The sequence below is a fragment of the Rana temporaria genome, chromosome 12 (genome assembly GCF_905171775.1).
Source record: "Rana temporaria chromosome 12, aRanTem1.1, whole genome shotgun sequence".
Lineage (NCBI taxonomy): Eukaryota > Metazoa > Chordata > Amphibia > Anura > Ranidae > Rana > Rana temporaria.
The window spans coordinates 63,863,267-63,874,860 of NC_053500.1; the positions used below are offsets into that span (position 1 = coordinate 63,863,267).

Consider the following 11,594-nt stretch of genomic DNA (forward strand, 5'->3'; position numbering starts at 1 on the left):
ACACACAATTCCCTAACTATACTAATCTCCAGCAACACATTACATCACGGCTTGAAAAATCCCATGTCGCCATGGCATCTAGAAGTTGCGTCCTGGCGCTTGGACTTTTGCCAGCCCATTCACTTTTGGCACCAGGTGCAGGGATGCACAATTCCAGACGCTTGGGACATGTAGTTGCACTGCCTTTTTGAATCCTTCCACACATTAACCGTTGCACATAAAATGCCCCACCCCCTTGTATATGCACTTATGTAAGCGCATGCGCCTGAAAACGTTGATTGTGATACACATGTTTCATATTGCCGCGTATGCCCAAGCGAGAGCAATAATTCCAGCACCAGACTTCCATCATAACGCTAAACTGATGACCTACTGGAGGCTTTTAAAGCGTTGCCTATGGAAAATATAGGATACTGAAGTTTGTCACCATTTTCACGAGCGCACGCAAAATTAAGGTTTGACATGTTCGGTTTCTATTTACTTGGTGCAACCGTGGCATTTATAGTTTACCAAAAAATTGGCAAATTTTGTGCTCCCTAAAACAAACTTGATGTGTGTTTTAACTGATTTTGTGTTTCCTAGACCTTTCGTGTGATATGAAAAAATTGGAACTACCGCTATTTTATTCTCTAGGGTGTCATAAGGCTACATAAGAGGTTTTGTCGTTCTGGCTCCTAATTTTTTTAGCTGGCTCCTAGATTCAAAGCAAATTTGTCAAGCCCTGCATTACATGATTGGAACTAATCTACTTATGGTTTGTCATGGCATATTGGTGAACAAAGTACGTCCCATGAGACCACATTAGCTATCTTGCTTCTGATAAATTAGAAAGTCGGGTTCTTTTCTCTAAATAAAGGCCCTTTTCCCTGTAATGTCCTCTTACTATCTTTTCATGAATGCTTGTTTCCTGTTTTTCCTAAGCAAGCCTCTATATATATATATATATATATATATATATATATATATATATATATATATATATATATATATATATATATAGTAAAGGATACCAATGTCTCTGTCAGCTTTGTTCAGTTATTAGACTTGCTCGACCGCCTATGAATACTATTCTTCTGACTTAAAGAAGTTGTAAAGACAAAAATATTTTCCTCTTAAATTAAAGTCTGACAGTAGCTGATAAAGTAAAAAGTAATGTTTTGCATTATAACTAGTTTGATACCTTTTGAAATCGAGCCGTTTTATTCACCTCCGTCACTCCTGAATCATTATTCTCACTGACTTCCTGGTTTGCGGTGCGCATTCATTCTTGCTACATCACGGCCTAATGGGAACTACAGTTCCCATTAGGCTTAGCCTCCATGCCTGTGAGGGATAAGAGAGCATCTTCACGCAGGGCTGTAGTCATAGGAAGGGGGTGATAACATTCTGCTTTCCACCATGCAAAACGGCTCAGATGCTGGTGGAAAGCAAGAAGAGGAGAGACAGGAAATGGCATTTTCAAACCTGGATTACTGTATTTTGGAGGTCAAAAGGAAAAACTAGGTAAGTGATATTTAAATGCTCTAGCATACAGCAATCAATTGATCTAATAAAAAACAAACCTTTAGTGTTCCTTTAATTATTCCAACAGGTCAGAACATACCGGGGTCTCAGAGACTGTGTATGTCGTATATACATGGAAGAAGGCTTAAGAGGTTTCTTCAAAGGATTGTCCCCAAGTCTGCTCAAAGCTGCTGTTTCAACTGGACTCACCTTCTTCTGCTATGAGATGTTCTGCAGCATGTTGTGGGGTCTGAAGGAAACCAGAGAAAGTCAGAAGGTGGAAAAATGAATCTGTAAAATCTGATCTATTGCAGAGGAACTACAAGTGCAGTACCACCCATGTTCTTATCTCTCTGTGAGAGTTGATTTATCTAAGATTTCACTGGCTGTCCCAATTCAGCAGTTGAGTTGGAAAGCCTATTTTTTTACAGTTTTGACCATGCAGGAATTTGACCATTTGTCAGATCCAGACATACAGCACTTGCATCAGCCCATGGTTGCTCTATATTAGGTATGGTTGAACATTTTATCCAGGCTGCCTGATATCCTTACAGATATTGATTGATAGAAGTCTGTTTCATCCAATGCACAATGTAAACATTGATAGGACTGTAAATATAGTCTGTAACAAACAATTTAAGAAATTGCGGAAGTGCCCACATTTCAAATCTCTATTACTATTGACAGAAAGGGGTGCTGTGATGCTGCCAGTTCATTGTGCACAAAGAGGGTGTTTGGAAGTCTCCAGATGCCCCATGTTGCAGCTCATACATATGGACTCTTAAACACAGAGGTGTTGGAAATCAATTCATAAGAGATCATAATAATGGAACCGATTGCACAGATAGCACTCCTTTATGAAAACTAGTAAAGAGGACACAGAATCTGACTGGCAGAATTACATTCATTTTCCATGGTGCTAATTTTTAGGGCCAGTGTTCATATGCCCCAAGAGGTGTATTAGAAAACATATCGTGACAACATTAATTAGACTTTATCACCCCCTCTGTTTTTCTTGTAATGTCCCACTAACTATAAAACGTAAAGTCCCACGAATTGCGGCTAGTGCAAAATATTGGCATGTGCGTTAAATTACCCCTATACTGTTTATGCTGCAGCCTCAATATAAACCAAAAGCACATAAACAGGAACTCCACCCCCCACCCCACTTACCCTAGCTTTTTTTCCCTACAACTTAAGCTGGCCATAGATGGAGTGATTTTCTTTCCTGCAGCCACGGGTTGTAGGAAAGAAAATCACTTGATTCCCCCATCAACACAGTGTTCTCTGGGCGGGGGTCCCCACTGAGAGAACACATTGATCATTACTGCTATTGGCTATAATAGCCGCTAGCCACAATCGCATGTAAATGCTGACAGGCTGGTTGTACCGAAGTTGATTAATTGATCAACTTGGTTACAAACATCTGTGGCCAGCTTTAGCTCCATTAGCGGGGCAAATTGCTTGGTGGATTTCGAACTTGTTTTAAACCCTGCTTGGTTATTTTTACCTACAAGTAAGCCTATAATGACCTGTAGCTCAAATGAATATCTCCTTAACGTGCACCATTTAGGATATATTTACCCTGCATGCAGCCAACGACATCACTGGCGCATGTTCTCTGAAGGTCCGGAATACCTTGCTAGGACTTGGACAGAGCTTGGTGCCGGAACTGAGGGCACCCATGCGCATGTGACGTCAGACAATTACATAGCTGGAGTGCGCTAACCCGGAAGAAAGACAGGGCACTCAGCGGGGACATTACAGCGCTGGCGGCCTTCGTTCCAAATTGAGTATTTCATGATGTGCTAATATGCAATGCATACTAGCACATTATGCCATTGCCTTGCAGTTTGTTTGTTTTTTGCAACGTACATGGTTTACAACTGCTTTAGTAAAACTTGAATAGTAAATGGGGATCCATTCCATTGACGATGAGTGTCTGTGGCATGTATGTTGGTTTTAAAAAAAAAAAAACGTTTAATCTATTTATTTACTAATTATAAAATCATTCAGTGTATTTTTCTTAAAACCGTTTCAAGTGCCTCAATATATCTCCTGGAATACCTAATCTGTATACTGTTGCTCCCCACTGTCCAATCACATGAAGCCAGTGGGCAAACTATAGCTAAAATGCAAGGGAGAAAAGTGAGGTCAATGAGACCATTAACGTATATGTACTGTATGTTATCTGTGTGTATATATAGTGGTTTGCCTGGTGTTCATTGTTTATTATGAATGGGTTTTGGAATGAGGGACATGGTCTTGCACAGAGCAGCCCTGATCCTTTTCTTTTTGGGTTCCCCACCAGTGCTTCTGGCTATCCTCCCCAAGTCCCCCAAAAGCAAGCATCTTGCTTTAGAAGCAGGCTTGCTCCTGAGCCATGGTCCTGTGAATGGATATTGTCTAGTCACACACACAATGTGGCGTGGTCCAGGCCAAACTCTCCTAACTGGCTCACTGGCTGGGATTGGTAGCAGCAGGAGCTATCTGCTCCCATTGCTGTGTGAGCCAGTGCAGGAAGAGACACCAGGGAAAGCCGCTGCTGCCATGCACATTGCTGGATAGAGATGGATATAGGGGGGCTGGGTGGGAGCTGCACCCAGAAGAATACATTAAGGTAAAAAGAAAAAAAACATCTGCCTTTAGAATCACTTTAATACTTAATCAACAGGCATTATAAATGCAGCCTTTACACGTAGGAAAATGATGATGACTTTTACCTTAAATCCTTATACTGAAGTGTTATCTGTTGGTCCTAACGCCAGTCATACACTATACAATCACTATACAGTCTACTTTAGAGTTACCAAAACAATATAATATGAGGACAACCCTAAACCAATCATTCAATTTGTATGAAATAACACACTACATAATTGCTGGTAGATGTACAGAAATACAATCTGATTGTATAGTGGATGGTTAGCTTAAGATCCATTGCAGCTGCTGGCTAATATGGCTGAAGATGCTTTCATTTTAACTAATTTTTTACAAAGAAAACAAACCTATTTTTGACGTTACAAGGTTTCCTGTTGATGTGTTTGAAGAACAAAGTTTGCTGTGTTGGTTTGTGGATGGATGGTGAGTACTACGCGATCCAGCTACCTCCTGGTTTTGCTTTGTTGTACTTTTTTATTTTATGCACTGTTTTATCTTTGTTGAATGTAAGTCCTTTTCTAGGTCTGCATACTACTGTTTATACTTTTGACATATAATATACAATCTTCATTGTGCCCTTTGCGAGAAATATTGTAGCATTTGCTTAAAGCCCAACTCCAGGCAAATGTTTTTAAAAAATGTGAAAAAATAGGGGAGAGAAAACCGCGCTGCTAAAGACAAAGAGGGCAGCTGCTAGCACACAACATACAGATAATATGTGAGAAAAGTAAAATATAAAATTGTGCTGAGCTAATGAATAAATCTAGACCTGGTGTGGTCATGATGTGAACATGTACAAAAAAGGTGTGACCAAATATGCACAAAATATATAAATAGTGTGTAAACAATATACTTGCGGCAGCAAGTAAATATGCGTGAAAAACCAAGTGACAATAAATGTATTCCAATATTGAAAAGTGGTCATGAGTCACTTCAGAAAAGGGTCCATATAAACGGTTAATGATGTCAATCAGGTGTAATCCTCACCAGCAAGGTGAGATATGAGGCATGGAACAGTGATGATGATGGCAATCTTGATGATAAAACCAATATGTAAATAAACATAAATCCAGAAAAGGTATAAGATGGGTACTCTTACCGTGTGGCGTGGACCCAAAACCTCTCAGAAATGGGTCAAATAGGCAAAGGTAAGAGTGATGGTATCTCCAGCACCTCCAAAGGTCATCTCTGGTATAATCCGGAAGTTCCTCCCATCTGTTCCCCGATATTTTCCAGAAATTCAAAAGCTCCAAACTCAATCACTGATTCCCAGCAGCTCAATGTTGTGGATAGCAATGATCCAAGAAAAAGTATTATCCCTCCAGGGATTTACGATATGGCATAAATAGGAACAAGAAAAAAAAGCCTCCACATAGCGTAGGTCAAAAAAGTAAACCCAAGGGATTTATTAAAATTAAACACAAGGCAAAAAGAACAAAGATAAAAACAAGGATAAAATATAAATGGTTGTAAAAATCCAGCCATAGTTACAATGGTGATCACTGATAAAAAAGGCGCAGGATAACCAACAAACATAGAACCCTATGCATTTCGTCCTACAGGACTTCTACAGGCGCCTTTTTTTATCAGTGATCACCATTGTAACTATCGCTGGATTTTTACAACCATTTATATTTTATCCTTGTTTTTATCTTTGTTCTTTTTGCCTTGTGTTTAATTTTAATAAATCCCTTGGGTTTACTTTTTTGACCTACGCTTTTTTTTCTTGTTCCTTTTTAGCCATATCATAAATCCCTGGAGGGATAATACTTATTTTTGGATCCTTGCTATCCACAACATTAAGCTGCTGGGAACCAGTGATTGAGTTTGGAGCTTTTGAATTTCTGGAAAATATTGGGAAACGGATGGGAGGAACTTCCGGATTATACCAGAGATGACCTTTGGAGGTGCTGGAGATACCATCACTCTTACCTTTGCCTATTTGACCCATTTCTGAGAGGTTTTGGGTCCACGCCACACGGTAAGGCCTCGTACACACGATAGGTTAACCAGAGGACAACGGTCTGAAGGACCGTTGTCTTGGGTTAACCTATGAAGCTGACTGATGGTCCGTCGTGCCTACACACTATCAGTTAAAAAACCGATCGTGTCAGAACGCGGTGACGTAAAACACAGCGACGTGCTGAAAAAAACGAAGTTCAATGCTTCCAAGCATGCGTCGACTTGATTCTGAGCATGCGTGGATATTTAATATTCTACATGTTAGAATGCCCGTGCAAATTGATGTACATTGGGAGAACTAAACGTGCCATGAAAATCAGAATAGCCGAGCATGTGGCAAATATCAAGTCTGGATACAAAGTCCACAGTGTATCGCTCCACTTCAAACAGCATCATAATCAGAATCCGGCTGGCCTCAAGTTTTGGGGAGTTGACCACATCAAACCAGCATGGAGAGGCTCTAACCTTGTTAGAGAACTCTCAAAACGTGAAACTGAGTGGATCTACATTGTTGATACGCTGTTGCCAAAAGGCCTGAACGTTGAGCTTGATATAAACTGTTTTATTAGTGACTTTTAATCTTTTTAGATGATCCATACAATCCACTTTTATCTCGGCATGTTTTTTTAAGCATTTTAAGGTCATTTTGCCAGTTTTTATTGGGTCCTCCATATCCCTCACTTCTCTGGTCTCACCTACAAGATCACTGAATGTCCCTACTATCGACTGTTATTTATTATTTATTTATTTATTAATATTTATGGATATCGTTTGTATCCTTCTTCTTCTTATTTTTAAATTTACATATACATATACATATATTTATTTTTTGGTCTTTTTTGATACATTATTGCAGTACGCCTCTACTGCCCCATCACCTTCTTTTCGCACTCTGTCGAATCCATCCTACCCGATTCGACCATATCTACCCATTTTATGATATTTTGTATGGTTGGCATGTATCAACCCATATATCACCCTTGATCCTTATTGGGTGACTCAATATATGCTTATATACCATTCCATCGATAATGATATACTCTCTTCTATCCGATAACATGAAAATAGGGGTTTCACAATCATCACATAAGGAGTGCATAGTTACTACGAACACACGTATGAACTCTCTAATGATATGTGCATTGAACATGACCTCTAAGTCGGTCGCCGTTTTCTGACACTTTTTAAGGTATATCATTTTTAGATATATATATATATTTTTACTATTTTTAATAGCTTCTATACAGGTGTTCCAGAGCGAGTTCATAAATATCATTTCTCTTTGATGTTTTGAGTCACTCAGAACCAGCCCTTTTACTATTATTAGTAACAGCACAAACCTATACCTGCAGCGTCGGGTCTGTGTTTTCTATAACATCTATGGCCTGAGCCTGTTCTCTGCTGTGCATTAACCCCCGCCCTAGTCTATAATGATTGGCCGCAGGATGCATAGTCTTTGGATGTGTAGTACACGGCCCGTGGATTAATTTACATATTACCCGCCCAGGTCCTACGTGATTGGCTGCTACGTCGAATTCCCTAGTTTTGTGTAATTCTTTTTTAGACCTCCCTTACTTACACGTCATTGAATAACATATCCTGGATTGCTGGAATTGTTTACAAACAATTCCCCCTGCTATCTGATGGCATATGCATCCAGTTTTGTTTTGTTCTTCAGAGATGTAATTCTCGATTAAAGTGCAGCAGTATATACGTCTACGTTTCCCTGCTAGCCCCAAACAGCACAGCTGACGTCCGCCCCTCCTCCCGGTCCGGTTTGCACCAATCATGACCGCTAGGGCGGTTTGCTCACATCCAATAGCTGTAGCCGATGGGGTACAAAGGGATAGTGACAGCGCTGAGTAGCCACGCCCTCTGTCGAAGTCGGAAGTGACGAAACGCGTCAGGGAGTGGCTACAACAGCGCAACACGGAAGCCTTCCTGCGTTCCACAGCCATCCATTGCTACATCAGCGTTACAAGCACTCGTGCGGCCCCTGGTGCCCAGAGGACGGCGGTGACGACAGGAATTACAGGCTTGCTATTTTTGTTCATTCCTTGTGTATTTTCTGTACGGGCATTTGCATATGGGGATTGTTCTCCTTTACATCTTAGCTACTATTGTTTAACAATATTTCACCATTGAGTGTTTCTATTTTGCTTACATGCACCTTCAATAAGAATGACCGTCGCAGAGTGTAAGAACAGTGGAAGATGTGCCTAAGTGGATAATTATTTCCTAGTGGTAAGCCTGCACCCCATAAGGGAGCATTATCACTTCTATTGGTGAATCTTGAATAAGGTATAGGGTGCACTGACGCCTTGTTTTCTGATCACCAAACACATCACCCCTGTTTCTTCCTTTAAGCTCTTATCTGGGGCTAATCACTTTAAAACTTTTTTAGCGCTGTTTTTATCGTTTGAACCACGGTTCTTTATTTATGATACTTTGTTTTATATATCTTTTAGTGGATATTTAACCGATGAACGTGCCTACTAACGATTGTTTTTTTCCCATTGGTTAGGAATCCATAGGTTAATTTTAAAGCAATGTAGAAACAGAAATCAGTGCAGCGCAAGCCAATTATAAATGTAAATAAATTAAAGTGAACAAAATGCAAAAAATTATTATTAAATAAGTGCACAAGTCCGCATAGGATAGAAAGTCCACTGTAAAGCAATCCACACAAAGGAAATCCACATTAAAGAGCAGATCCAGCGATCGGAACTTTAGAAATCTTCACCATGTGAAAGGGAAAAAGAGACACCCAAAACTGAAAATGTGCTCCTCCACCAGTGTGATTGGGTACTCTCACCTTGTTGTAAGACCACTGTTTTACCAAATGTAAGACACAGGGAGCTGATGTACTGGTTGAATCCTCATTAAGCAGCCATATCAAATGGTCAGGGACATTTGGAGAGAAAGACACAATCTAAGAACCTCCGCTGGGTCATAAAACTTTTAATATTAAAAAGATGTACAGGCTACTCACAAACTCCACGATTCAAACAGGCGTATAAACAATTAGGCAGACGGAAGAGTTCCTGGGACACAGCGCCGAGCGACGTGAAATAGCTCCCCTTGTATACTAATTTTAAAGCAAGTTGGCTTTTTTTTAACCTAAGGTTAAATAACCTATGGGGCCTACACACGATCAGTTTGGACAGATGAAAACGGTCCTTCAGACCGTTCTCCTCTGGTTAACCTATCGTGTGTACGAGGCCTAAGAGTAACCATCATATACCTTTTCTGGATTTATGTTTATTTACATATTGGTTTTATCATCAAGATTGCCATCATCATCACTGTTCCATGCCTCATATCTCACCTTGCTGGCGAGGAGTACACCTGATTGACATCATTAACCGTTTACATGGACCCTTTTCTGAAGTGACTCATGACCACTTTTAATAATACTTTTTAATATTGGAATACATTTATTGTCACTTGGTTTTTCACGTATATTTACTTGCTGCCGCAAGTATATTGTTAACACACTATTTATATATTTTGTGCATATTTGGTCACACCTTTTTTGTACATGTTCACATCATGACCACACAGGTCTAGATTTATTCATTAGCGCAGCATAATTTTATATTTTAAATGTTGTTTTTTACCCCATGCAGTGGGGCTGTGCCTGCACCCCATGGGTTGATTGATTGATTGATTTTTGTGTAGGGGTGAACACAGAGCCTATTCTCACCTTATCGTTCGATCCTCCAGAAATCAGTGCTCCCCCACACCCTACAGTGGACTGTTCCTGACGTCTTCATGTGCAGAGCCAGTCTATGGGCGTGATGACGTCTGGAGTTCAGCTTTGAATCATTTTACTGCTAGAAATGTGCAGTTTCTTCTTTTCTTTGAGTCACAGCATTCATAATACCAGAGTTTTACATGCCACTGCTGAAAATTGTTATTTGAATACCAATTTTGTATTACTGTAATGTTTACAGAGGATCTTCCAGCCTGGGTGGAATTAAATCAGCAGCTACAAATACTGTAGCTGCTGACTTTTAATATAAGGACACTTACATGGCCAGGGATCCCACAATGTCGGGAGCCCAAGTCGATTCATCCATCGGCTCCGGAATTCACTAATGGAAACAGGAAGTGAAGCCTTGTGGCTTCACAGTCTGTTTCCTGCTGCGCATGCGCAAGTCGCGTTGTGCTTTATGAATGGTGCTGCTGTCCTCTGGAACCCGTGTGTCTCCCAGGAAAGGGGGGGGGGAGGCTGAAAATTGCGTTGATCGATTCAGTGATCTTACCCGGGAGTGGGTACCTGGTTTTCACAGGTATCTTCTTCCCACCCGAAAGGTGCCAAATGTGACAGCAGAGGGGGGGAGGAAGCAAGCGAGCAGAGCTTCCCCTTTTGTGTGGAGCTCCACTTTAAGCTTTTTTTTAATTCAACAGCTACAAATACTGTTGCAGCTGCTGACTTTTAAGGCCTTATTCACACCGTGTACAGAGACGTCAGTTTTGTCTGCACGCATTCTGCAAGGGCACAAAAAACAATTGTTCTCTATGGGGTTGATTTACTAAAGGCAAATAGACTGTGCACTTTGTAGTGCGGTTGCTCCAGAGCTTACTAAATGAGCAGACGCTCTGCTGACTTCCATCATCCAATCATGTGCAAGCAAAAATGCAATTTTTTTTAATTTTCCTTGCATGTGATTGGGAACTTTTGAAAAGTGAACCCTTACCTCCTTTACTAAGCTCTGGAGCAACTACACTTTGCAGAGTGCATGGTCTATTTTGCCTTTAGTAAATCATGTGCAGATTTTGTTCTGCGCAGGAATCTGCAATGAGGGACATCAACACTGTGGTGTGAGTGGGGAACATAACTGATGTGCATAAAAACTGACTGAAACGCTCATGAAAACGAATCTGGTTTTGAAAATCTGCGCGGTTTTCCCATTAGTTTTCATGATGTATGGTGTGAAAGAGCCCTGGAGTCCAGCACTTTCTTCCTGCAGCTGATTCTTACTGTTGTGGGCCCCCCCGTGCCACCGTCTTCGATATGGGAGCCAACTGTTGCATCTTGACAAACCACAGCCGGCTCCCCACTGCAAAAGCATGAGCTTTGTCCCTATGCAGCATGAAAAATCATGTGAGAATCGTTCAACCAGCAAGTACGCTTGTTCTTGTGTGCTAGTGTGACTGCAGCCTAAAAATTTTCAAAATAGAGTTTTTAATAAAAAATAAATACATTTTAAAGCCCCCTGCCCCCATATACATGCACATATAAGTGCAAACACATGGGTCGGGTGCATGTATATGAAGTATACATATGCAATGAGCAAATATGGCTGCCTCTACATACATATACATGGGAACAAGTGTGTTTTTTTTGTTTTCAGGAAAATCATTAAGGACCCATTGGCACCTCTACAGTGCAATGTGTCACAGTAATGCGTACTTTGAGTGTGTTAGTAGGTTGCAGTACCATTCATTATTAATGCCACCCT

The 11,594-nt window shown here is 40.6% G+C and overlaps 1 protein-coding gene across 1 annotated transcript in view; it reads left to right on the forward strand.

Moving 5' to 3' along the window:
- The window catches only part of SLC25A19 (solute carrier family 25 member 19), a 40,659-nt gene extending 37,148 nt beyond the window's left edge, over positions 1-3,511 (forward strand). The window contains exon 7 of the mRNA XM_040331810.1: positions 1,592-3,511. Within this exon, the coding sequence (XP_040187744.1) occupies positions 1,592-1,792 (201 nt within the window). The 3' untranslated portion in view covers positions 1,793-3,511. The remainder of the gene's footprint in view (positions 1-1,591) is intronic.
- The last annotated feature ends 8,083 nt before the right edge of the window (positions 3,512-11,594 follow it).